Source organism: Ictidomys tridecemlineatus, chromosome 6 (assembly GCF_052094955.1).
Source record: "Ictidomys tridecemlineatus isolate mIctTri1 chromosome 6, mIctTri1.hap1, whole genome shotgun sequence".
In the NCBI taxonomy this organism is placed as follows: Eukaryota; Metazoa; Chordata; class Mammalia; order Rodentia; family Sciuridae; genus Ictidomys; species Ictidomys tridecemlineatus.
This window is the reverse complement of record NC_135482.1, coordinates 188,045,972-188,073,850: the sequence shown is the minus strand read 5'-3', so window position 1 is coordinate 188,073,850 and position 27,879 is coordinate 188,045,972. Positions and strand designations below refer to the sequence as shown.

Sequence of the window (27,879 nt, the reverse complement as noted above, 5' to 3'; positions counted from 1 at the left end):
TCCCATGGGACTCCACATCATCCTACCTCTGGGTAGGAACGCAAAGAAACTGAAACAGAGACTCAACAGATCCTTGCACACCCGTGTTCAGAAAGGCACTATTCATACCAGCAAGAGGTGGGACAAATAAGAAACTAAATGTGGCACATACAGGGGACTATTACTCCGCCTTAAAGAGGAAGGAAATTCTAACCAGCTACAACATGGATGACCCTTGAGGACATTATGCTGAGTGGAACAAGCCAATCACAAAAGACAAATACCTATGATTCCACTCATAATGAGGTCCCAAGAGTCACCAAACTCATTGAGACAGAAGGTAGAATGGTGAGTGCTAGGGCTCTAGAAAGGGTGAATTCTTATTTAATAAGGATAGTCTTTGTTAGGGAAAAGTTTTGAAGATGGACATGACATTGAGAATGTATGAATGCCACCGAATTTAAACCAGTACATTTTATGTTATTTCACTTTACTGCAATAAAAACACACGCACACGCTAGCCAGTTCCTGCGGGTACCTTTCTCCGGCCCTCCTCCTCGTCGTCCGTCCTGGGACACGCCTGGTCATTCAGCAGCGGGCTGATCAGGGGAGAGGCCTGCTTGGTGTCAGGGCTCAGGTTGGGAGACAAGGTCACGTTGGTGGGGGCCGTTCCTCCCTGTGAGTTGATGGACAGCTCTGAAAGGTGAGGGCTACCAGTCAGGGAGCCTGTTTGGGGATGAAAAGTTTTAAAGAAAAAAAAAAAAGTAATTTCTTCTGGGACTTGGATTTCCATTCACAACTTTTCACTTTTTCCGATCTTTAGAACCTTGGCTACCACGTGGCAAACAATGCATTCATTATTTTCTAGTTTTTTCCCTAAATCGTGGCTATCTTAATAGTAGGCATAATTCATTGGTGCCTCAGTTATGTCATTAAGGATAAGACAGAACTCTGCACAATAACAATTAAAATAGCTTAAAAGCAAAGGGCATCCCACCATCACATTTTCATCTCTTAACTACTGCTTTTATTTTTAAGAATTACCCAAGAAAGACAAAGTATCTCTATAACAAGAAGACATGGAAAAATGAGCAGAAAATAGAACTAAACTAACAGGCATCTAAAGGACTGGTGTACCAAGGACAGACTACATCTTGTAACAATGGGCACAGCTAACAGAGAGGTCAAGCAACTAACTCCCCACTCTACGAAGAACAGAGCAAGCTTGTTATACCTGGTGATGTCATTCCATGTCTGTCACTGTTTGGGACAGAAACACTAGCATCATATTACATGCAATAATGGTCATTTGAAAATGCAAGCTGGAGGTCATTATATTATCACAGTTCCTCTTTGTGAGTCAAAAGCAACAGGAGGAAATCAGTCCTTGAAAAAGGATACCACATTAAATAATATGAAAATGCACACATTACCCATTATATGTCAGCCGGGGACGATGGTGTGTACAGGGTGCTCTGCCAATGTAATTCTGCCAACATCTATACCTCAATCCATTGAGGCTACATGGGGTATTTCAAAATATATTTCTAACCTGTTTGTTTTGACCTAACATGTACATTTATAATTCTAGTGCAGATGAGCTAGTTAGTGTTGGTAAACAAAGTTACCATTCTAGGGAAAGACAAGGTCAACGCTTCCTTCATTTTCAGTATACAGTCCCAGGCTCATCGCTACTCAGCACACTGTTCAAGATCTCCAAGGGAAAAGAGTAATTTTCTGGCCTACCCCCATTTTTCTGACATCTCTTCTCCTCTGGAGTTGTTCATCTATTAATTGGAAATTACAAGACAGAGCAGCCTAGGAAGGAGCTGATGGAGTAGGGGCAGTACGTTTGAAATGAACTGTAGGGGAGTCCCCCTCCCCCCACACCCTGCTCCCAGGTTGACCAGTTAGCTGTGTCACTGCATCTGGAAAACAACAAAGAACAGATGTCCTGCCCCACTGACAAGTGGTCAATCCAATGATCCTTGGTTAACAAGATTAGAAAATGTAAGGAAAAGGCAGATTTAAGAAGTTTGCATTAAAATTTTTTTTAAAAACCCTCCCATTTTTAAACAAACCTCACTGAAATGAAGTCCTGGTGTTAGTAGAGACCCCGTCACCCCGCACACCACCAGACCCAGGAAACCCCGGAGAAAAAGGCCAGAAATCGCTTCACAAATGTCAATTTTATTGACACTAGTGCACAACTGAATACAATAATTGTGAAAGAATTGGAACCTGTCAAATAGAAAGAGTGACAACATATTAAAACTGCATCGTTGCAAGGTACTACACTATTCTCTTTTTTAAAAAAATCACAAGAAGGAAAACGTTATCACTACAAATAGGAATAGAAAAGAGAAATCCTGGCAGTTTGTCTAGAGATCAGAACATTTCATGCATTTGTGAGATGCCGTTTGAGTCCCTTTTTAGTAATCCACCAGTCACCGAGCAGAACCTGGGGCTTACCGTCAGCGCTCGCACTGTGCGTGAGACCGGGTGAGGCAGCTGTAAGTGAGAGCATGCTGGGCCTGGAGTTGGCAGTGACGTGGAACAGAAAAGCATTCGTCTCATCATTGAAAGAGTTGGAGCAAGAATAAAAAGTGGTTAGGAGGCTAGCTTGAAGGGGGAACCACGGGCCCCGGATAGCACCCGCGACAGAGAGAAAGCAAAGTGCCACACGGCAACCCGGAAAACCAAGTCACACATCCAGATACAACCTCTTCCACCCTCCGAAGGACAAGGGCGAACACCCTGGCCAAGTCCCACCAGAGAGCCTGGTACAGAGTAGGCTGAGCAGGAAAGCTGACAGACTGGTTCCAGGAGAGGTCACCCGCCCAGAAGGGACGACACCTTTCAAAGAAGAGTCGGTTAGACTGGGAAGAACCCTCTCTGCACTAACTGGAGACAGGAAGTGGAAGGCTGAATGTGAGCGTTATGGTCACCTGTGGGCCTTGGCAGGTAGGGGACAGCTCAGGACCGGCCCACAGACAGGGTGACCGATCACTGCATATCACTCCTGTAGCCTAAAGATGCGTGCATCCACTTACATTATATGTGCAATATGCACACTACGGGAAGGACCAAATTAGGGTGGCCAGTTTCCTTTTCCTGAGAGGGGTTTGTGTCTATTCACAGGGTCTACAAAAGGAGAGGCAGTGGATGTACTTAAACTGTAAGACCAATAAATCAATAAACATCCAATAGTCTGAACTAGAAATCTATCAGCAAGACTAAGGAAGGCAAAGGTCCGAATCTCTGACGTTCCATTTTGCAAATGTGAGCAGGGGTCATGGCAAAGAGGCCCCCTCCCTTCCTTGTAAGAGAAAACTACTCAAGGTTTTGTAATTTTACAGGTGACATAGTAAAAAAAAAAAAAGAAAAGAAAAAAAATCGCTCATTAATATTCAGTAATGAATGAAATGTGCTGACAAGGTCAATTAGTAGAATTTGGCAGCTTGATGAGTAATTAAAATTCTCTTTTGACTTTGAGCCAGAGTGTGGAGAATACTGGTGTCCACACAGGGCGGTTGTGAAGAGGGTGTTAAAGAAAGCCAATGTCCAAGGTCACAGAGTTATTGGAACTACATGGAATCAAGGTTCACTGAAGTAGTCCATTTTATAAAAAAGTCAATGCACGTGGTCCTATCGTTAGATAAGACACACCCGAGCCGATCTGTACAGGACTGCAAAGCTTGTTCAGATCTTGTAGTCTGTCACCTGCTTTGAAGGCACAGCCCCAGGCCACCTGGAGAGGAAACTGTGACGAACGCCTTTCTATGTTCATCACTTCTCCTTTACAACGAATTAGCACAAAGTAATTTCTTTCTTCAGGGAGCTCTAGGCAAATAATTTAGGGGGAACTCTGGAAGGAAGCACCTGGATTTTAAGGCAATAGGTAGAAAGAAGTTTAAAATGAGTGGGAAAAGATCAGGTATGCCCTGAACCTCTAGAAGTTTCTAATGTGTCAAAAAATATTTTTCCTACTTCCAGAAAGTGCCCTGCTTTTATTTTTTAGGCATTCAGTCCATTTCAGGTTAATAACTCCCAAATCCTTTGCCTCTTCCCCTTAATTTTGTGACCACTCCGCCCCCCGCCCCCACTGATCTCTAGGAAAGGATCTGAGCTCCTGTTGCACCAGGGTGGCCAACACCTCCACTGTGGATGCTCTCAAGGGAGGCATTTGCGGTAATTGCTTTTTAAAAATCCTTCTTAATATACATTTTCCTGTCGCACAAACAATTACAGAACTTCAAATTAGCACTGCTATATTTATGGATTTCAGTTTATCACCCAGCCTGGACACTGCCTTTGCTCTTCTCTCTCTTTTAGTTTAAAATGCATTCATCATTCTTCCTCCCAGGTCCTGGGGAGGCTAGACAGGCAGACTGTCTTTCCCAGCTCCTCAGCAGGGGTACTGAAATGCCCCGGGAGGACAGCAGGGTACCTACCGGTCAGCCAACTGCCAGCCTTGGGGCCCCTGGGGACGGAGCACAGCTTCCTATTGACCATCTACCTCCTGGGCTCCTGCTGAATGTTTAAAAACAAATGCAGAGTTCTGGGAAAGGAAAAAAGTTTCTAATCTATTTTTCAAGTAGTAAAAATGACATTTCAAACACTTAGTTATGCCCTATTTTGTAAATTGGTCAGAAAATTGGTAATCTCTAATTTTTAACTAGGTAAGTGGTCTGTTTCTTGTAAAAGAGGGAAATAGAAAAATCTGGTAATGTAAAAAATAGTAATCCAGCCACTTTGTTAAATATTTGAGAATAAGAATATTGATAAAAATGAGGACATTGATTGTTTTCCCAACTTCTCTTTTCAAAACTTCTCCAGTATTCCCTCAAGTAAAATGACTTCCTCTGTCAGCTTCTCGATGCCACTCATTTATCATGATTTGCCTCCTGTTATTGGGTTTGAAACCAGAACTTTAATCTATGTGCCCAGAAGATGTTCCCAAGGCACATGTAGGAAATCCTTTAGAAAGGTAGGTTTTCATCAATTTTTTAAAAGGCTCTTATAAAATCCACAACCTCTCTCTAAAAAAGGGGTCAATAAATCTCTAGAGATGATCTATTTTGAAAGCTGGTCATCCAAAGAGATTGGTATCATGCTAAGTCAGCGGTGGTCTGACTTAGGTGGCTGGATGGAATCTAAAATTAAAAAAGCTGGCAGTGTTTGGTGGAAGTTACCAGGTCCCCCGCGAGAAACCAGGTGACGGGATTACCAAGGTCGGTGGTGGCGTCCTCTTCTCAATACCTTAGGCTGTCCAGGGTCATGTGTATGTGCTTCTCAGACCCAGTTCCTTTAAGAAAAGTTTTTATAGGCCGCTAAGCATCCACTCCACGGCTCATCATCAAGCAATTCAGAAAAGCAACCGGGAGGCGAGGTGTGGGGAAAATAAAGAGACAGACGTCACTAATGGAGAAATGGCAGGGAACAACCACAAGCTCGTTCTTGCAGATGGGAAAGAAGGAAAGGAGAATCCTCCTGATTGAAGATGGTGGTGGTCGGGTGGCGGTGAGGTGTTTGGGTTGGGGAACGTGGTGCTTCGTAGCAATGAGAAATACCATCTTGTGCTCGGGACAAAACTTCAGCCATCAGTGGGAAAGAACAGTTACAATGGACAGTTCTTACAGCAAGACACCTGATAGAACAAGTGAAAGCCTCTTCAGTTTAGGTTAACGAGAGACATTAATAGCGTGCACACACTGTTACATGAGTTTGGGGTTCCATGCTTAAAGAGCCACCAAGCCCATGGTTACTGGAAAAGCCAGAAATCTTGGTGGTGGTAGAAATCCATGCTTTATTGAGGTTCTGCACTTGTATGCAGTGGAGAGAAAATAGAAGCAGACAGCATCTGTGGGAGCGTACATCTTGGGTACTCATCAGAAGGTGAAATAGCTACTGGCCCCAAGAAGCCAACTGGGGCTGAGCGCTGTGTGTGCGTGGCGGGGGGGGGGGGGCGGGGGAGCAGTTCTCTATCTCCCACCAAAACAAACTCATGGCTAAATTCTGATAGATACAGTCTAGGTGAAATTTTCTTTTTCTTTTCTTTTTGGAGATTTTACCCATGGGTGTTTTGCCACTGAGCCCCATCCCTAGCCCTTTTTATTTTTAAGACAGGGTCTTGGTAAGTTGCTGAGGGCCTAAGTTGCTGAGGCTGGCCTTGAATTTAAGATCCTCCTGCCTCAGCCTCCCAAAGTTGCTAGGGTTACAGGTGTGCAACACCACACGTGGCTAGGTGAAGTTCCCTATCCCCACTTAAATCGATGTTCTCATTCAGGATGCGGAGGCCCATCTCTTGGTCAGCTGTCTGAGCTCCCTATGTAAGCTGCCGGCACAGATGCGCTCTGTTTCCATGAGCTCTTTCCCCCAGCTACAATGATCCTGTTCACCTGCACCGGCCTTCCATCAAGCACTGCCCACAGTATAAAGTGCCAGAAAATTCACATCTTCATCTCCTTCCTCCCCCCCTTAGTGAAACACGGCCCACCTGGGAGGACCCTGGGATGTCCCGTGAGACAGCGAGCTGTTGAGCGGACAGGATCACTGCGTCCTGGAGGAAATGCTGTTACCATACAAACCGGGCTGCGGTTGTGTTAAACAACAACAGAAAGACATCAGACAGTGCTCCAACAATGCAGGGGACAGGGGACGCGCCATGCTCCAGGATAAAGGTGGAATGCTGGAAACAAAGCTTTTTCCCCGCCCGATAGGTCCATGCCAACAAAACACTGCGCACAATGGAGCAACAGAAAATGTTCCTCGAATTTATTAAACAAATGACAAAAATGAGAATGAAGTTCCCAGCCTTTTCTATTTGAAAATTAATTTGGTGTATTAGAAATTTTTAATAAAACACATCACCTACAGTATTAAGTAGTGATTCAGTATTAACACAGAGGAACAGGAGGGAATCGGGTTAATAGCAGAGGCCAAGCTGGTGAGACTGGGTTAGTGAGGCTCCACAGAAACCTTCCAAGCAGGAAGGGGTAAGAGCGAGGGATTCAATCCGCCAGCCACTCGAGGTGCTTCTGGAGAGAGCCGGAAGACCTGTCTTTGGCCTTTCTCTAAGTCCCTGCAGGCAGAGTGGCAAACTCTTTGTTCCTTACAAAGGGACTTGGAAGCCCAGGAGAAAAGAGTTGTCAGCTCGGTTTCGTGAGCCAGAAAAGCTTGTCTGTGAGTAATGACAGGTTGCCACTCTACCACAGGCTCCTAAATGACCCTGATGCTCTTTCCTATTCTCAAGCCAACTAGCAGCTCTGATCCCTAATCAAGCAGACTGACGACCTCAGAGTCCCCTCTCGGCCACCCACACCCGGTGGTCCTGGCTCACTCCTTAGTCTGTGGACTTTGCATTTTGCATGTTCTGCAATCACAGCACTGAGCTCTATCAGCACACTCCCACGTCCTCCAGTGCCATTGTCCCTGGTCACAGAAGCAACACTAGCTCTGCAGAGTGAGCCTATCGGACCAGCTTGCAATCGATCAGGTGCCCCATGTCCACCACTGGTTTTGATTCCTCCTGCCTCCCCCAAGGCACAGCAGAGTAACCTGACCCAGGGTCCTCACTAAGAAGCAAATGAGCTGATGTCCACTGGAAATCATAATCCAAGGCCAGAGGCCTCGACACCTCGGGCTCCCTTTCCGGGTATGCTTCGATGGCCATGCCATCAGTCAATCCGTGCTGCAGTTATCCTGAGCAAATCAGAGTCTCTGCAATTTTGAAAGCTGTCAGGAAAGGATTTTCTGGCTCTTTCTTAGCTTCCACTGAGGCGTTTACTAGCTTTCATGAGAAAAAAAAACAAGCTCCTGTGTGGAAGGTTTCATCTACAGTTTTCTGGGAGTAAGGTGCTATTTATTTTATGAAGATCTCTTTTGAAAACAAAACTCTCCCCACGCCAAAGGATATGATATACAACTCTACATTACAGCGTTTGTCCACAGGGGAAACGCTTGGAAACCTCTCTCCAGGTTACAAGGAAACAGGTGCCCTGCTCAGGTAGACATCCAATGAATGGGTGGCAACTGGGACACTGTTAATCTTTGTTGTCGGTGACTCTAGGCCAACTCCATGTCCAATCCATCATGGAGATCGTTTTGCTTTTGATGATCTTTTTTTATCCTTTTTTTTTTTTTTAAATGAAAGAAAACTGTTAACGTCAAGGGCCATGCTAATTTTGGTCTAGGAGTCAGGACTCTGGTTTAAACACCAGCAGCTGGTATTTGAGGTATGCACAAGTGTTCCCTGGAGACCCCATTTCCCTGACTTAAAGCCAATCATACCGAAATAGATGGAATTAAATTAACAGAAAAAAATTGTGCCAATCAATTCTTTGCTGTCACCAGAGTAAATTTCTTTAATCACTCATGGATCCTAAAATTCATTCTACCTTTCCTTCCAAATGTTCTTTTATTTTTTTCCTCCACATTTTTCCTTTCTTATGGGTTTGGCCAAAAACTTTGACTATAAAACTCAAAGAGCCACCAGCAATGGATTATTTAAAAAAATGTTTGCCTAAGGTTCAAATAACGATTGCCTACCAAGACTCTTTTGTAATTCCCTTGACAAAATTTAGGTGCAGTAGGACAGACTGATGCCATGAACCAAAATGAAGGCCACTCTCGGACGGTTACCTCATGACTACCAGAGGAGTTATGCATGTGCACAAGAGAGGGGTCCAGAAAAAAGGGAGCCCTTTTTGGGAATGAGACTGAGAGAGGTCTTGAAAGTCTAGCTAATCAGAATAAGGGCCCAGGCAAAGCCAAGTGATTGAATTCGAAGCAAATAAGACAAAGTAAACCTGATGGTTAAGGGTCTCCTAATTTCTTGGTTTTAAGCTCAATCTACTTGGAACCCCATGGCTCCCTGGTTGACAGCTACAGTTCTATGTTAAAATGTGAGATAATATTTTCAATTAAAAAAAAATTGGTTACAAGCATGTTGACCACCGTTTCTACATATGAAAAAGGGATCTCTACGAACATTCAGAACGATTCTACCAACATGTAAAATCACAGTTGAATATCTAGACTTTCCTCCTTTAGAAACTGCCTGACAACACGGTGAGAAAGGGTGCCAGGTCTAATACCCAATGCAGCTTCAGGACAGACTGGACCACACGTGCTCAGTGGAAACTGAGGGGCTGGTGCCCTCATTTCATTTTGCAAACCTGACTTTTAAGCATTACTTGGTTTGAATCTTCAAAGAAGTTCTTGAGAAGAAAAGTTGTTATCATTCACATTTTAAGTGCAGGCCACGTGGAGCAACTTGGTGAGATAAATCTGTGAGAAATTCCCAAAGATGAATCCCACGTGGAGGGAAGAATCTGGCCCACAGACTTCCTCTAATTAAATGCCTGTCTAATAAAATGCCATCGATGGCATCCAGATGACTATTAGAGGGCTGAGGCAATTCATTTCAAGTTTCTGGAACTCATTAAGTGCATTTCTTCATGCTAAAAGAATTTCTTGCCTTTTAAAGTCTGCCCTTAACAAGCAACAGCCAAAGCAACCACAAAAGGGTCTATAATTTACATATTTTGAAATCATATCTAACAAAAGACATTAAAGCCAGGAGGCCTGTTGTATAGCCAGGGGTGGCTTCAAGATCTGTTTCTACGTCGCGTTTGTTTTCCATCCATGGCCTTTGAGATCTGTCACAGAGCAGCAGAGAGCTGCCTGTGTCTGAAGGCCTGGGGTCCTCGTTGATCCTGGTGACCTGTGCGACAGCTATTGGAAAGATCAGTCGACAGGTCTTAGGAAACCCTCTGGGAACCCGAATGACCTGACCCAGCCTCTAATCACCTCTGGCCTCCCCTCCTCAGTGCTCTGGAATCTTCCTGAGTGAATACTCTCAGCATATCAGGATATGGCCTTGAAACAAAGGATACCCCCACTGGGTGGTTATTGTTTTGGGTATCAGAGATTGAACCCGGGGGCACTTAACCACTGAGCCACAGCCCCAGGCCTTTTTAAAAATTTTTATTTTGAGACAGGATCTCACTAAGTTGCTTAGGGCCTCACTAATTTGTTGAGACTGGCTTTCAACTTGCCATCCTCTGGTCTCCGCCTCTTGAGCTGCTCGGATTACAGGTGTGCACTATGGTAGCCAGCTACCCGCATTGTTTTAAGCACTATTAATTACACCAGGATTGATGCTTAAGTAAATACTGGCCAGGAAGCAGAAACTGAGTTGCTTGGCTGGTACAAGACCAGTAAGAGAAGAGCCCATGTGCAACTCTAAAATCAGAAATGCTCCTCACTATAAAACAGGACACCAGGCATGACTGACTGCTTTCAAAACCCTTTACATAAAATTGCTTCTGTAGGAAAAAGCATAACACAACAGCTGCTGGAGCATGTTTACATTTGATGACTTGTGTTCTACTTGCATTATAAGTTAATAAGTAGTGCTCACTCACATTTCATCATCAGACTGCTATATAATTAGAGGTAAAAATAAAATTCATTTGAACAAAATCACCTTCACAGTTAAACAGTATGATCCCAAACTCGACTCTGCTCAACTCACATTTGAGGAAGCTTTCATAATGGGAATTGATGTCTTTTTCTAAGTCTAAATACAATACATAAAAATGTGTATTAACTGTAAAACCCCACAATTCGAAAAGCAATTCTTTCTACCTATTATGGCCCGTAACTGCCTAACTCAAGTTGATGTGATTCCTAATGGTCACATCTGATTTTAATTATTAAACCATACAAGATTCTCCAAAATTAAAATACAGATTCTAAAAAGTCCTATGCACCAGTATATCACTCGGAGTAAAATGTCGAAATCTAGCGACCAAGGTCTAGTTTCAGCTCAGTTGTGTGATAGCTATATTATTATGTGAAACCACTTAACTTCATCAGATCAGTTTTCTCATCCAAAAAAGAAGGTTTGCCTAGATGATTTCTAAGGTCTCCTTCTAGTTTTAAAATTCTGTGATTCTGTTGAATATAAAAGTCTAAAGCAAGATGTAAATAGACTACTTCAATGAACAACTTTCAAAAACTATTCAATCATCAGTTTGATTCATCAATCATGCACTGAATCAAATGATTAGAAAAATGAAATTAGAATATTTGCATAAAATTGGATTAAGTCATCAAAATCTTTAAAACAGACCTCTTGACATTCATGTGGACAGAGGATCATTCATGAACCACAAGGTGATTGATACGTCTGTTTGTTCTAGGCTGCTGCCAAATTCTACTCTGTTTCATAAATATGCCTAGTTCCTCCCCTACGAAGAGGCCACAGGATGAGTTCTGTAAGGCCGCTGGAAGGATGGCACATCAGAGATGTATCATGGTTACAACTCTTTTCCATAATTTTGCAGTTACTTTGTATCTAAAAATCTTATTCTATGATTTAAACTGTCCCAAAGACTGAAAACACAAATAACAGGCATTAAAAAAAAAAAGAATTTCATTTATAATGCTTTTCTTACTATGCAAGCAAGCAAAAAAAATTAGCTAAAACTTTCAAATGTGTTCTGATAGATTCTACAAGGCAATCAGCTCTGGTTGAGAAGTGACCCTGGCTTGTCCAGTAGAAGCATCTGGGGAGCCCAAGCTGGAACCTGGACCAATAGGTCACAATGGCGAGGGTCAGGGCCAGGCATCACTGACTTACGTGGCTCAGGTGTGCAGCTAATGCAGACACACAGTGTGCGTTAAAACCAGGCTCCCTGATCTACAGCGGGGGAATGCTGGTTGAGGGTGTCTGACAGAGGGGAGCAAGGCTTAGAAAACGTCAACTCTTGCTACTCAACACTTTTTGTTCCTGCCCAAAGAAACATCCAGTGTCACTGTTCCCAGGAGAAGACCCTGTTCATAAGAACGTGCATGGAAACCAACTCAGGGCAGCGATGCTGGAGAGTGGTCTCTCTGGGCTGCGTGTGATTGACAGGCACACATCTAGCTGGCTGACCCCCTGGAGACCTGGAGCCCATGGGGAGGCGTGACTTTCCCCTCGTCACTTCTCGGTGGCATTTCTGTTTCACCGACGGATTCTGAGAGCCAGAACGAAGACCTCTTACAACCTAACCAGCAATTTGACCTGCCAATACAAGCCCAAACCAAACCAGCAATTCCAAGTTGGTCAGGATTCAAAGGGATCTGATGATACCTTTAGAGCATTTCATATGAAGCCTAGAAAGCAGAGACAACCCCACATTCTTCCCATGAAAATATTCATTATTCTTGACTAAAATCTCACGGACACAATCTCAATTAGCAATCCACTCTGGACACTGGGCCTTGAATTTTGTCCACTCCTCATTTTATGAAGCAGAGAAAAGCAGCCTTCCTTTTACAAAAGGGAAGAGAGAGGTAGCCAGTGCCTTTCCTGTGACCTCAAAAACACTTCAGACACTCAACCAACAGGAGGGGGATCTGCACACAGAGCTGAACACACGGAAAACTGCCATATAAATATAACACACTACGCACGTTACCAGATCCGTCACCAAGTATTTCCTCCTAGCCTTCAACCAGTAAGACACACAAGCTCCTGGCACCTTGTCACGAGGACACCGTCCACCTCGTCTGGAAATAAGCCACTTGTGTGAAGTTTTGTCTTTCTTAAAAAGATTTTAGAAGTCGTATGCCTGTCCAAACCTGTGCCTGCCCAAAACTTCCTCTAACAAATGTTGTCTAGAAATTAGAAAGTCACTAGAATGGATCATCTCTGTTGCAACCCTGGACTCATGACCCCCGCTAACCAAAGCTGGCCACTTGCCTTCTAGCATCCTCACTCCTCCTCCTCCTCCTCCTTCTCCTCACTTGGAGGCAGCCCACCCGAGGCCATCTGACTTCTCCGCACAGAAGAAGAGCTCAGAACTGCGGGGCGGCCAAACACGAGGGGCTGGCCCAGGGAGCTCACCAGAGCAGAGTCCGAATCGCTGGATTCAGTCTCACTGCTGGTGGGGCCCTCCGTCATGTGCAAGGGTGCCAGCTGGCCCCCCACGCCACTGGTGTGCACTGACCGCACGAGGGGCACCTTGGAGGGGGGACCCCTGAGAGGTGCACCGTTGGCCAGCATTCTAGCTTCAGCGGGGGCCGGGTGGGCTGTGCCTCCCTTTGGGTGGTCATCAAGCCTGTCCCCGTCCTCTGCGGCAGACGCCACCTGGCTGAGGATGAGCGGATCTGTCTCTGACTTGTTGTACCTACTGGGGAGGTTCCGTAAGTATGGCCGCTGCAGGGCGGGGGAACAGTTTTCCTCCCAAGGACCCCTCTTGGGGAGAGCGTCTTCTCCCGCGTCTCTCTCTCTAAGCTCATGTCCGTTTTCAGAAACATAGCCCTGGGACCCGGTTCTGTCCCAGCTCATATCTGGACTTGAACTTCTGCTGCCGGGGGACAGTTGGGCGGCCAGGGGGCTGGGACCCGTTGAGGCCCTGAACATTTCGTCTATCAGGGAGCTATGTCTCGGGAGTCCAGGACTCCCACTGAGGTCAAAGGTTATGTCTGCGGAATCGTCATCCAGGAACTGCCTGGACGGAGGCCGGGAGGACTTGGCAGAGGGAGGGGAAGCCCTGCGCCTAGCCTCTGAAGGCCTCTCATCCCTGGAGAGCAGATAAACTCCGCTGGTCAAATCACCCTCATAGTTGTCATTTGTTTGGGACCGTGACTGGGACGCGTGTTCTCTGAGGAGGTCGGATTCACTATCTACATCACTGCAGTCAATGAAAGGGATGGAAGTGCTGCTGCCTCTGGCAGCCCGGGATGCTGGACCTGTGCTCGGCTGCGGGGGCTGAGGTTTACTCTGCTGGACGCGCTCCTTGACGCCCTCCTCCTCCTCCTCTTCCTCGGGTGGCGCCTTGGTGGCTCTGTCTGCCGGCTTGCTCCCCCCCGCGGGGCTCTTCTTCAGAGCGGGGCTTTGGTGTGGCCCTGACTCTGGGGTGGACACTTTCAGTTCCTTTCCTTGCTGGCAGCTCCGGCCACCGGGGGAGTCGGCACCTTCTCCGAATGTAAGGCTGGTGCTCTGCGGAGACTGGGGGGGGGGGAAGGGACAGGAAGAGGAAGGGGGACCGTTAGTCCGGAGCTACAGGAATAGAAGTCACCGTCTATACCCGCTCCTCGGCTCCAGGGCTGGAAGGTCTGCCACGCAGAGCCTGCCTGGCCCTCCCCAGGGCTCCACCATGCTCTGATGAGGGGCAGGTACTTGGAGGGGCCTCGTGACCTGGAAGGTTCTTTCAGGGAAGGGAAGCTGAGGCCGGGTCCCAGCAGCACTTGGTCACTGTCCCTGCTGTCTAGGACCCACGATGTCAGACTGGGTTTCTGTGGAAAAGCCCTTCCAGCCCACGAGAAGCTTCTGAAGCAAGGGTGGGTAGGGACAGAAGGAAAGCCCGTCCTGGACCCCCCGCACGTCCCTCAGGAACACCATGTCCTCTCGGCTACACCTCCCAGGGGCCAGGCAGGTTGAGCGCTCTCTTTGGACTGGCACAGTGAGACCTCCTGCACATTCCTTCTCAACAAAGGTCTTATTCTCTTCAAGAGAAAACCCTGAAAATGTACCCAGAGGCCAACTCCGGGGAAAATGAGCTCCCGCCACCCTCCGCGCAAGAGCAAGAACGTCTTCTGGTGCCAGTGTGGTCACTGCCCTGTAACACGAGTCCTGGGAGCTTGCTGCCCAGCTCTGAGCCGGCTGAGGCCCCCAACCCTGGCACCACTTGGCAGCAAAGAGGGCCCTACCTCTTCACGCAGGTGACCCACCCAGCGGGCAGGAGGGCTCAGCTCTATAGCGTCTGTGCCTGTCTCTGTCTCCGAGTTCAGGCCAATAGAGAGAGCTTTCCAGAGGCCTAGACATGGACAGTCAGCCAAAAATAGGCCCCACTCCTGCTGTGCCCACAGAGCACAAAGCCTCTGCTGGTCAGAGGCAGTGCACAACCATATTCCCATTTGTAACACCCCAAGGGACAAAGGACTAGAAAGCACTCTGCCAGGCCCAGAGCTCGGCGGAGGAATTCGGTGATCAGTTAGAAAGATCACTGACCTGTTTTGGCACTTCTGAATTTGGTTCTGTGGGCTGCGTAGCAAGGCTCCGGATGGAATGAATCTTGCTGTGTTTTCTGGGAGAGATCACAGGAGACAGCTAACATTAGAAGAATTTTGTTTTTAAATAAAACAGAAAGGCCTTCCACTGAAGCAGCACCAGGTCCTCTCTTGATAAGGAAATCCAAGCCGCTTGTAGGAGCGGGACTTGGAAACCCTCACTTGGTCCTGTTTCTCCAACACCTACGTGGCCCTGGGGAAGGCACACTCTGAGGACGTTCTGCCATCCCTGTGCAGCTGCAGCCGGCCTGACAGACAGGCACCTCCGCTCACTGGGGACGACTCAAGGCTAGAAGAACCACTGGGCCTCGGAGGCTCTGAATTGCGAGCCGAGGTCTAACAACAGGAAATCAATTTGGGTATTATGTAGAACTAATTTCTACATTCGTTCTATAGTAGAGGATATCACCGCTATCAACTTAGTCTCTTAGGGACAAAGGGCTACATGAATTATAGACTTGGAAGTAGAAAGAAGGGACTTAAAGGCTCTATCTTTTCCCCTCCCTGGTTCACCTGGGTCCCTACTCCCACTGAAGAAGCATCAGGAAAAATTTTCAGGTACTCAGATTCAGGAAACGGTATGAATATATCCTGTGGAACAGCCACATTTGGATGTTTGTACGACAAGAGTGAATGGGGCCAACTCTTATGTGGTCCTCAAAATATAAATTGCTACTTGTTCAAGAAAATTACAGGGGTTCGTTATCTCCAGATATGCAGGCAAAACCCTCCTTCCTGCGCATGACATTTCTGGATAAAGGACATGAAAAACCATCAGAGATTGGCATGAGGTTTGTTTCAGCAAAATCAAAACACAACACTGAAATAACTCGAATGTCTTATCAACAAGGAATGAAAACAAACACGATAATACTATAGGACACTTCAGATGGATCTTAAAAACGGGACACTGTTTAAAAAGTGGGATGCATAATTAGATTTCTTCAGGTTTGGGAACATAGGCACATAATAATGAGGTGTCCCGGGGATGGAGCCCAACATGAAGTTCATTAAGGTGGAGCTCCCACCTTATGCACATAGCCTGAAGGCAATTTTACAGGATAATTTTGGTCTGCTGACCCCGCCCTCAGCAGGTCACCCCATCTTCCTCATGGTCATCATATTCTTCTCATTTCACCTTACTCTGGAGTGTGTGCCCAGGGTCAAAAAATGCTCCTCTCATACCAAACTTGCTGAGGGTAACCGTGGGGCAGGAATCGTGAAACTACCCAACCCCAAGCCTCGCGAGGAAACGCTCAGGAGTAACAGACTGTTGCCTGATGAGTATGGACCGGCATCAGAGCTCCTCTTACCTTTCAAACTGCACTTTTTTGTGTCCTCCTTCCTTAACATAGTCGAGAACCTGCTTCTGAGTCCGACCGCTAAAATGCAGACCATGGAAGGAAAGGGAAAGACACCAAGGTGATCTCATTTAAATACATACACACAGAGCTCCGCCATCTCTGCTTCCCCGCCTTCCCTAACTGGGGGAAACGCAGGTGCCTGTGCCGGCCAGGAGTAGAGCAATCCCGAAGAGAACCTGAGCTGCTGAGTCCAGTCACTCTCTCGACAGTTCTCTTACGCATAATGGACAAGGCCTTCCATTAGCTTAACCCACTAATGAGTGTGTTTGGCTATGAAGCGACCATCCCCAGACAGATCATGACAGGAGGGGGGACAGTGCGGTCCACTGTTGGACTTCCACTGGCTCCAACAGGATTCAACACATGGTAGACGCTCAGATACTTGTTAAGAACTCAAGTGTGAACCAAAGATGGGCAAGTCTACATAGTGTTCTAAATGTAAATAAGATACTTTGCTGCTACAGAGAAAGGAAATTGTTTCTGGGTTAGAGAATTATGTGTTTACTGGGTCTGGGTAACTGCCACATGGCTCTCTAAGGATGACGCTCTGAACCAAGCCCAGGCCCCCATCAACCACAGCTCCTGCAGCCCAGGAAGTGTTCCTCCTAACTCCTTGCTCTATGTCACAACAGCTGTGACAGGTCTTAGGAAACGTCTCAGTCACACTCCCACGGCACACGAGCAGGTGTGAAGTGGCGCTATTACCTGAAGCGAAATGATGACCCTCGACTAAAGAAAACAGGCTTTGGCTTTGGTTTGGGCTCTTCGAAAAGTCTAAAAAAGGCGTGATGTTCCACACAGATTTTCCAAAAGGACTTGCAAAAATCCCGACTGGCCATTAGGAATTCCAAGGTGTCCTGGTATGAGCTCTGAAAGAACAAAATAGAGCTTTGGTTTTCCCCATTGTTCACAGTCATTCTGTTGAAACACGAGTAAAGGAATAGGAACGAATTTGTCCAATAAATTTTCAATTGTGCATTTTATTGCAGCAAGATCATTAATTCAAAGACTCATTCAAATATAGTTGTTCCAAGGACAAGAGGTAGTCACGTTTCTATCATCTTCTTCCCCACAGAATTCCTTTTAGGAACCAACACAAACCAGCGGCACTGACTGAGCAGAAATGGTGCCCTGCTTTGACAGAATCCATAAACAAACCGCAATCACTTGGCTTACATTTTCTTCTTTAAAAATTCCTCTTTTGCCTCTTTAAAATGACTAAAACACCAGTCTTCCTCCTGCTTTCTTCCTCATGGTTCCTATTAACATTGATTTTATCTCGAGTCATTTTCTACTAAGCAGCACACACAGAGGTTTCAGGATGGTGGAACAGGGCAGGCCACTTTCCTGGCTGCTCTGTGGAGTAAAACCAAGAGAGCAGACAGGCAGCTTCTCAAGTGGATGAAGAAAAAAGAGGTGGGGTACCTTACTGGAATTTAATACTGGACACTCAAAATAGATTGAGGACTTAGGATGTTGGATATAATAACATGAGGAAGAAATCTCTAGCGTCATAGCCACTACCATGGCTGGAGACACCAACCAGAGAGGTCCCTCCATGGGCACAGAGGAGGGATGATAAGGGGATTAAAGGAACCAGGATTTTAAGGGGGACTGAGGTGTGGCTGGGTACGGAGAGTTTAGAGATCAAAGACGCTGCCCAGCTAAACCACAAGGCAAATAGCCCGAGTAGGAAAGAAACTGGTGTAGAGGACAGAGGAAGGAACCGTTCTGCATCTACAGCACTGGGACCTGCAGCTGAGGGAGCCGAGTCCTGGGAAACCCAAGTCTGGCCTCAAATACAGGCCTGGCCAACCCACCGACATAGAGCGTACCTAAGTGACCAGGAGAAATCAAACATGGAGAGAGGTTTATACAGGGGTCAGTGGTCACAGAAACCCACTGGTCTCTCCCCCTCCTCCTCTAATCCGGCTGCTTGCAGGACTGGCTGGGAGGGATGCGCCTGGCTGGGAATTTGAAAGGGCAGGGGCAGGAGAGATTGAGTTTGGAGACGGAACCCAGGACCAGGAACCTTGAGGTCCGCAGGTGATGGAGTGGACTAGCATTGGTTCCTCCACCACCTGAGTGGCACTCAGGGGAGATCCTGGGAGCAGTCTTCCAGCGTGCACTGGCAATTGCTGGGCTTTGGAAGTGTGTGGATGTAGGACCTCCAGACCAACTGGCATCCAGTGAAGAGCCGGGAGTTAATCTAAACCTAACCCCCTCCAGGGGTTCCACCTACAGGTCATCTCTTACCCAGCACACCCACTCGGAGGGTGGAGCAAGCATCATACTCCAGGCAACCCTACCTAACTGCTGAGAAGGGAGGCTGAGAATCTTTGGAACTCCAAAGGAAACGATTCTTTTCCGAGATTTTTTTTTCTCTTCTCTGCTTAATTGTGGCCTTAATGGGTCATGGACATTTATACTATTCATATTTTTTTCTTCTCTCATCTTCATTTTTGAAACCATATTTTTCATGGATAAGTTTTCGAGGACTAGGAAGTTTAATTAGTATATTTCAGTTTTGTTTTGTATACTCTTTTTTAAATTTTTAAAATTATTACTATATATTTTTTCTCTCACTTGCCTGTTTCTCTTGAATCTCTTTCTTTTCTCCTGCTAAGACAATCTATTGTTCCCCTTTTCACTCTTCCTTTAATTTTACTCTTTTCCTCTTTTCTCCTCCCTCATAATTATCACATCCTACATCACTTCTGTTCTCTCCATGTCCACCATTTGAAATTGTAAAGTTACTGTTTTGCAAACTTACTGTTTTTATCACAGGCAATAACTGATCATATCATTTCTGTTTGTTGTGACAACATTGTAGATGTCATAGCAGGGACAATTTGGTTTAATGCTGTATACTGTTTGCATTGGTAGTTGTTATTATTTGTCTTCCCTTAAAAGGTGAGGTACTGGAAATCTTCAGGGACTCTATAAGTCTCTGGGGTAGAAACTCTACTGCCTCACATCCATACTCTTCAATGGGGAGACACACAAACACGAAAAATCAAGGGAACAAATTGACCCAAACAAACTAACATACTTCAAAAATAGAATGCATTGCCACCAGAGTGGAAGAAATGTCAGAGTAGGAGTTTAGAATGTCATAATTAAACTAATCTATGAGGCAAAAGACAATTTAAGGAGCGATATCAGAGAGAAAATACAGGAAGCAAAAGATCACTTCAATAAAAATAGATTCTGGGGAAAAAATGTAGCAGAAATCCTTGAAATGAAAGAATCAATAAACCAAATTAAAAACTTAATGGAAAGCATCAGCAATAGACTAGACTACTTGAAGGACAGAGTTTCAGGCAATGAAACTACATATACGAAACATATAATCTTGCAAACAAAATTGACCATGAAGAAAAGATGTAAAGAGACCATGAACAGAACTTCCAAGAAATATGGGATAACCTGAAAAGAGCAAATTTAAGTTTTATTGGGATAGATGAAGGGTCAGAGATACAAACTAAAGGAATGCACAATCTTTTCAATGAAATAGTATCAGATAATTTCTCAAACCAAAGAATGAAATGAAAAATCAGATACAGGAGGCTTACAAGATCCCAAATATACAAAATTACAATAGATCCATTAGCATGAAAATGTGTACAGAATAAGAATAAAGTTTTAAAGGCTGCTAGAGAAAAATGACAAGTCATAATTAAAGGGAAACCAATTCAGATTTCTCAATCCAGATCCTCAAAGCTAGGAGGTCTTGGAACTATACATATATATATATCCAAAAAATATCAGAAGGGATAAAGAAGGACATTTCATACTGCTTAAGGGAATTATATGTCAAGAAGAAACCACAATTGTAAATATTATTCCCCAAACAATGGAGCACCTATATATATATCAAACAAACCCTTCTTAATTTCAAGACTCAAATAGACCACAACACAATAATACTTAATGACTTTAACACATTTCTCTCACCACTGGGTAGATCCTCCAAACAAAAACTAAATAAAGAAGCTAGAGAACTAAAAACTATAATTAATAATTTAGACTTAACAGACATATATAGAATATTTCATTTATCAATGATTGAATATACTTCCATATCAGCAGCACATGGATCCTTCTCTAAAATAGACCACGTCTTAGGCCACAGAGCAACTCTTAGCAAATACCAAAAAACAAAAAAGAGGTAATATTTTGCATTCCAGCAGACCATAATGAAATGAACTTAGACATCAATAATAAAATTAAAAATAGAAGCTACTGTAACACCTGAAGACTAAATAATATGCTACTGAATGACCAATGGATAGCAGAAGAAATCAGGGATGAAGTAAAAAAATTCTTAGAGGTAAATGAGAATAGGGATACAACATATGAAAATCTCTGGGATACTATTTAGGCAGTGCTAAAAAGAAAGTTCATTGCATTGAGCTCATTCATTAAAAGAATAGAAAGCCAACAAATAAATAACCTAATATTACATCTTAAAGCCCTTAAAAAAGAACAAATCAACATCAAAAGCAGTAGAAGATAGGGAATAATTAAAATCAGAGCTGAAATCAATAAAATTGAAACAAAAGTAACAATCCTTCAAAATTGACAAAACAGAAAGTTGGTTCTTTGAAAAATAAATAAAATTGATGAACCATTAGCTAAGCTAATAAAAAGAAAGAGAAAACTCGAATTACTAAAATTATCAATGAAAAAGAAAATACCACAAGGGACACTACTGGAATACAAATGATAATCAGAAACTATTTTGGGGCTGGGGATGTGGCTCAAGCGGCAGTGCGCTCGCCTGGCATGGGTGAGGCCCGGGTTCGATCCTCAGCACCACATACAAACAAAGATGTTGTGTCTGCCGAAAACTAAAATGTAAATAAAAATATTAAAAAAAGAAACTATTTTGAAAATTTATACTCTAATAAAATAGAAAAATTTTAAGATATCAACAAATTTCTAGATATATGACCTACCCACATGGAATCAGGAGGACACGGAAAATTTACACAGATGATTGATCTCAAGCAAAGAAATGGAAGATGCCATCAAAAGCCTACCAAGAAAGAAAAGCCTGGGACCAGATGGATTCTCAGCCAAGTTCTACCAGACCTTCAAAAAGAACTAACCCAATCTTCCTGAAATTATTCATTGAAATAGAAAAAGAGAGAACCCTTTTAAACTCACTGTATGAATCCATCAAGGAAAGAAAATTTCAGACCAATATATCCGATAACGTAAATGTAAAAATTCGTAATAAAATATTGACAAATAGCATACAAAAACGTATTAAAAAGATAGTGCACCATGATCAAGTGGGTTCATCCAGGGATGCAAGGATAGTTCAACCTATAGAAATCAATAAACGTTAATTCATCACATCAGTTGACTTAAAGAATCACATGATTATCTCAATAGAAGCAGAAGAAACATTTGATAAAATACAGAGCATTCATTCATATTCAGAACACTGGAAAAACTAGGGATAGTAGGAACACACCTTAACACTGTAAAAGCTATAAATACACTAAACCCAAGGCCAACATCATTCTAAATGGAGAAAACTGAAAGCATTCCTTTTAAAAACTGGAACAAGATAGGGATGCCCTCTTTCACCACTTCTATTCAAAACAGTCCTGAAAACTCTAGCCAGAGCAATTAGAAGAAAGAAATTCAAGGGATATGAATCGGAAAAGAAGAACTCAAACTATCTCTATTATCCAACAACTTGATTCTATATTTAGAAGACTCAAAAATTCCACTAGAAAACATAGTATTAGGGCTAGGCATATAGCTCAGTTGGTAGAGTGCTTGCCTCACATGCACAAGGCCATGTGTTCAATCCCCAGCACCACACACATACACACACACACAAAAAAAAAAAAATAAAAAGAAAATGTCTAAAACTCATAAACAAATTCAGCAAAGTAGAAGGATATAAAATTAACACCCATAAATCAATTGCATTACTATACATCAGTGATCAATCAACTGAAAGAGAAATTAGGAAAACTATCTCATTCATAATAGCCTCTAACAAAAGAGGTAAAAGACCTCTATGATGAAAACAATAGAACTCTAAAGAAAAAAATCGAAGAAAACCTTAGAAGATGGAAACATCCCCCATGTTCTTGGGTAGGCAGAATTAGTATTGCCAAAGTGGCCACACTACCAAAAGCACTACATAGATGTAATGCAATCCCTGTTAAGGTTCCAATGATGTTCTTTACAGAAATGGAAAAAGGCAGTCATGAAATTCATTTGGAAAAATAAGAGGCCCAGAAGAGCCAAAGCAATCCTCAGTGAGCAAAGTGAAGCAGGAGGCACCCCTATACCAGACCTTAAATTATACTACAGAGCTACAGTAGCAAAAATGGCATGGTATGGGCACCAACACACGACATGTAGACCAACGGCACTGAAGAGAAGACACAGAGACAAACTCCCATAAATACAGCCATCTCACACTAGACAAAGGCACCATAAACATACACTGGAGGAAATTTTAGCCTCTTCAACAAATGATGCTGGGAAAACCAGAAATCCATATGTAGCAAAATGAAATTAGAACCCTATCTTTCACTTTGCACAAAATTCAATTCAAAATGGATCAAAGACCTAGAAGATGAAAAGATCCCCCATGTTCTTGGATAGACAGAGTAAGTATTGTCAAAATGGCCAGAGATGCTGCTCCTACTAGAAGAAAATGTAGGCCCAACTCTCCATCATGTCGGCTTAGGAACCACATTCCTCCACAAGACTCCTAAAGTGCAAGAGGTAAAATCGAGAATCAATAACTGGGACGGTGTCAAACTAAAAAGCCTCTTCAAAACAAAGGAACAATCAAGAATGTGAAGAAAGATCCTACAGAAGGGGAGAAAATCTTTGCCACCTGCACCTCAGATAGAGCATGAATCTCCAGGATATATAAAGAACTCAAAAACTTAACACCAAAAAACCAAATAACCCAATCAATAACTCGACAGTTGATAGAAGAAATACAAATGGTTAAAAAAATCTATGAAAAAATGTTCGACATCTGGAGCACAATTAGGAAAGTGCAAATTAAAACTACACCGAGAGGGCGGGGCTGTGGCTCAGTGGTAGAGCGCTTGCCTTGAAAGTGTGAGGCCCTAGGTTCAATCCTTACACATTTAAAAAAAAATAAACAAAAAGATTTAAAAAAGAATAAAGGTCCATTGACAACTTAAAAAAAAAACAAAAAAAAAAAACCACACACTGAGATTCCATCTCACTCCAGTCAGAATGGCAATTACCAAGAATACAAGTAACAGTAAATGTTGGTGAGGATGTTGGGAAAAAGTTAAAATCATATATTGCTGGTGGGACCACAAATTGGCACAACCACTTTGGAAAACAGTATGGAGATTCCTCAGAAAACTTGGAATGGAACCACCATTTGTCCCAGTTATCCTACTCCTTAGCATATACCCAAAGGACTTAAAATCAGCAAACTATAGTGATAGGCCACATCAATGTTTATAGCAGCTCAATTTACAAATTTACAATAGTTAAGCTATGGAACCACCCAGGTGCCCTTCAACAGATGAATGGGATAAAGAAAATGTGGTACATATATACAATGAAATATTACTCAGCCATAAAGAATGAAATTATGGCATTTGTCGGTAAACAGATGGAACTGGAGACCATCATGCTAAGTGAAATAAGCGAATCCCAAAAAACCAAACACTGAATGTTCTCTCTGATACGTGGATGCTCACTCATAATGGGGGGCAGGGAGGGAAGAGTGGAAGTTCACCAGATTTCACAGGGGGAAATGGGGAAGTGTATAGGAAAGACAGTAAAATGAACTTTCTTATGTTCATATATGAATACACGACCAATGTAACTCAACATTATGTAGTACCACAAGAGTGGGAAGCTATATTCCATGTATGTATGATACATCAAAATATATTCTACTGTCATGGGTAACTAAAAAGGTCAACTCAAAAAGCATACAACTCCAGCCTCCAGGCAACCCCAGGAAATAAACAGGAAATGAAACTATGTTTTTTTAGAGTACAACAGTATTACTCTCAGCTGAAAAATTTGTGTTCTTTGATTCTAGAAAGAAAATATGGTAATTTTCTATTCCACATTGAACACTACCAATTACAGCGGCCATGTTACATAAACAAAATGGACCGCAGTCCTTCCCATTCCCAGCAGTTTCAGCTACTTTGGGGGATCTCGTGGCTTTAGGCAGACCCAGCTTACAGGCAACATGTGCTGTGGTTCTGAAGCTTTCTGGAACTCAAAGAGCATTTTCCCCCAGAGAACCATCCACAGTGGATGCCTGCTCACCAGTCAGGCCTCGCAAGCCTGCCCGTCCATAAGCCACAAACCTAGTCCATAGGCCATAAGCCTAGACGGCCGTTGGCCATCTTCTTCCAGAGGAAGGACTCTTAAGCCCTGGGTAGGGACAGACATGAGGGATGTATCATCTTATCTGCTCCACGGTTGTTTCAGGCAGATGAAGAAGCGGCTGTCCTCCCTTTCCCGACCCTGGCCTGGCGTGGCCTGTGGGAAGGAGGGGGCTCTGTAGGGGGGAGTGGGGAGTGGAGACCTCTTCTGGGGTATTATTGCAGGGCAATGCCTACACTATGGGATGCTCGCTGGGTCTGGAAGCTGGGTAGGAGCTGACACACAGTGGAGCATAGCGCTGGTTGTTAGTTAGGAGGCGGCTACCTGGATTGTACAGGGAAACGACCCTCTCTCCAGGGGCACATCTGTACCTCCCCGAACCTAGCTCTGCACACTGTGAACAGTAGAATCATGGAGGACTTTGGCATGGCTATCTGTACAGCCACCCAAGAGTTCCTTATAAGTTGGGTGTGGTGGTCCATGCCTCCCAGCACAAAATAAATAAATAAATAAACAAACAAATAAATAAATATTTAAAAAATATGTATGTATAAATACATATATATTTTTAAAAGCATATTTATATAAATATAAATAAATAAACGTGTGTGGGTGTGCATATATATATATATACATACACACACACAGACACACACACACACCTATATATTTAAGTTTCTTTACCAAAGCACCTGGGCAGCAGCTGGCCAAGGCTTCAGGGTAGGCCGGCTGAGTGCAGACTCAGGCCCTGGCTCCAGCCATGGCCCCGCTGGCCCCCTCTCACCTCTGAGCCACTTACATTCGCATCTGGACGGAGCTTGACCAGAAAGCGCTTCCTCTTGAAGCTCAGCTTCCGCACCTTGGCCCAGTTGAAGGCATTGATCTTGGTGAAACCCTAAGAAGAAAGAGCAGCGCGTGAGCCAGGACACGCGTGACGAGCACGCGGGGCCGAAGGCAGGGCTGACATCAGACTGCCCAGGAAAGAGGCCTCTCGCTGTGGGTTCGCGGCGTGTGGCTATCGGATGATGCCACCCAGGATCATTATTTCCTACTGATTATAGGAGCTCTCCAACTAGGTCTGCCTCCAGGGAGAGAAGGAGCTGGTCAAGGTAATGATAAAAAGATAAATAAAAAAGATAAATAAAAATGAAACCGTGACAACCGCCACAATAACTAGCAGCTGTCACTGTGGAGTGCCAGGGCTGTCCTAGGGCTGTGCTCACCTTATCTTATCAAGCGTCCTATGAAACCCAGCAAGATGGACTTATCTTTGTTTTATAGACGTGGAAACTGCAAGTGAATATATTCTAATTTGCCTAAACCACTTGGTAGCTACGGTCCAGGTTCCTGCTCACCAATCTTCCTCCCCTGGGGGCGGAGGAGGCCTGAGGGTGTCTTCCGGGCGGCAACCCAGGTGGCTCTGGTCAGGGGAGATATGGCAGACAAGGGGGAGCTGCCAGATACAAACATCCCCCCAACCCTGACTCCACCGACATTAGGGTTCCTCTTGAGCTCCCATCCACATCCGTCCCATCTACTCCAAGTGGTAGGAAGGAAGCATTCAGGTACTGGCAAGATTAATCCTGAGGCACAGCCTTTGTCCATAATTAAATTATCCAGCAATTCTCAATATCTAGATTGTATCAAACACTATGGAAGCAAAGTGATCCAATTGTGGAACTCTTCTTTCCCTTCTTACGATTTTGAGACATGTTTAAGGACAGTGATTTTGGAATTTAATGGTGGTAATGAAACCACATTTCTTAATCGATGCTCAGGGATCATTTAGGCAGGTCAGAAACTGTTAGGAACCACTACCTCTGCAAATGCCACCTTGCCCTCAGAACCTGTCGCTCCCTATCACTAGATGGGAAACCCCGCTTTTCCTGGGATGTGATTCCAGGGTGTAAAAATTAGCACCTGTCATAAACTTCTGATGCATTAGCAGAGAACTGCTGTAACTTTAATAAAATACCAAGGGAAACGTAAGTAAAAACCAGCTGAGCTTTAGGTCATGAAGGGCTTTAGGTCAAGCAGACAGTTGCAACTTCAAAACTGAGTGAAATGTGAGCCCATTCACAAGAAAGGCAGAGGCCTTCTGCATACACATTTAAAACCAAACACAGATTACCTGCTGGTGTTTCAAACCAATGTACTATGGAAACATCTGGAGGGTTGCTGTGTGTTTGCTGTGCCCTGACTTTGTCCCCAGGGCAGCACCGATATGGGAGGTCCTTAGGGCATGGTCTTGGGAAGGATAAATGTAGTTCTCCAGGGACCTTGCGGCTTTGGCTTCCTGTCTGGCGATGTGATCTCTGCCTCTCACATGTGATCCTGCCCCTGTGATGTCATCCACCATGAGGTGATATGGCCAAGGGGGCCCATTCCCAGGACCAACGCAATGCTGTTTGGATTCTTCACCTCCCAAATGAAAAGCTAAATAAATCTCTTTATGTTATCCAGCCTCAAGCATTTCATGTAACAGAAAAGGCACTCATGCAGGGGTGGTGTTGAACCTATATACAGAAGGAATCTACCAAACTGCTCACTTTAAATATGTGCAGGTGAGTCAATAACACTTTAATGAAGCTATTAAGAGAAAAGCACAGATCAATACAATGGTCCAATAGCTGGATGATTAAGAGCACACATTTTAGAGAGCAGAGAATCGTTAGATAAAACACAGGTAAGATTTCAAGTACAGTGGTTTTTCTTTTCCCCCTGCAAAATGACTACAGTGCAAGGATATGGTTTTTATGAACTTATAAGACTACCCCATCTCAAAAGTACACATTACACATTGTAAGTTAGGTATATTTGAAGTCCTAATTAAGCTTCCTAAACCCAAAGTGGGTTAAAAAAAAAAAGTCACTATAACAAATATCCTTTCCTCATGGGAAAAAGTGCTAATTCTGGGGTCTAAATTGAGATTCCAGTGTACTATGTTCTAAGCACGGGTCTCTAGACAGACAGGTTTCTGCAACCCTACAAGATCAATAAACCTAAAGAAGCCTACAATATGGATTTCTCAACCAGCACAAGGGAGAATGAAAAAGAATCTAGAAATCAGGTCCCTGGAGAGCAGAAACAT

General features: G+C 44.1%; 1 protein-coding gene across 7 annotated transcripts in view; it reads right to left on the bottom strand.

Annotated features, from left to right (window-relative positions):
• Nucleotides 1-27,879, bottom strand: part of Farp1 (FERM, ARH/RhoGEF and pleckstrin domain protein 1) — a 263,579-nt gene that overhangs the window by 36,132 nt on the left and 199,568 nt on the right. For 6 of the 7 annotated variants that reach the window (XM_078016237.1, XM_021729859.3, XM_078016239.1 and 3 more), the window contains exons 9-14: nucleotides 25,588-25,683; nucleotides 17,118-17,281; nucleotides 16,362-16,430; nucleotides 14,990-15,065; nucleotides 13,729-13,987; nucleotides 518-705 (exon numbers count right to left, since the gene is read on the bottom strand). In XM_078016237.1, the coding sequence (XP_077872363.1) occupies nucleotides 518-705; nucleotides 13,729-13,987; nucleotides 14,990-15,065; nucleotides 16,362-16,430; nucleotides 17,118-17,281; nucleotides 25,588-25,683 (852 nt within the window). The remainder of the gene's footprint in view (nucleotides 1-517; nucleotides 706-13,728; nucleotides 13,988-14,989; nucleotides 15,066-16,361; nucleotides 16,431-17,117; nucleotides 17,282-25,587; nucleotides 25,684-27,879) is intronic. The other variant, XM_078016241.1, reaches the window with a different exon arrangement.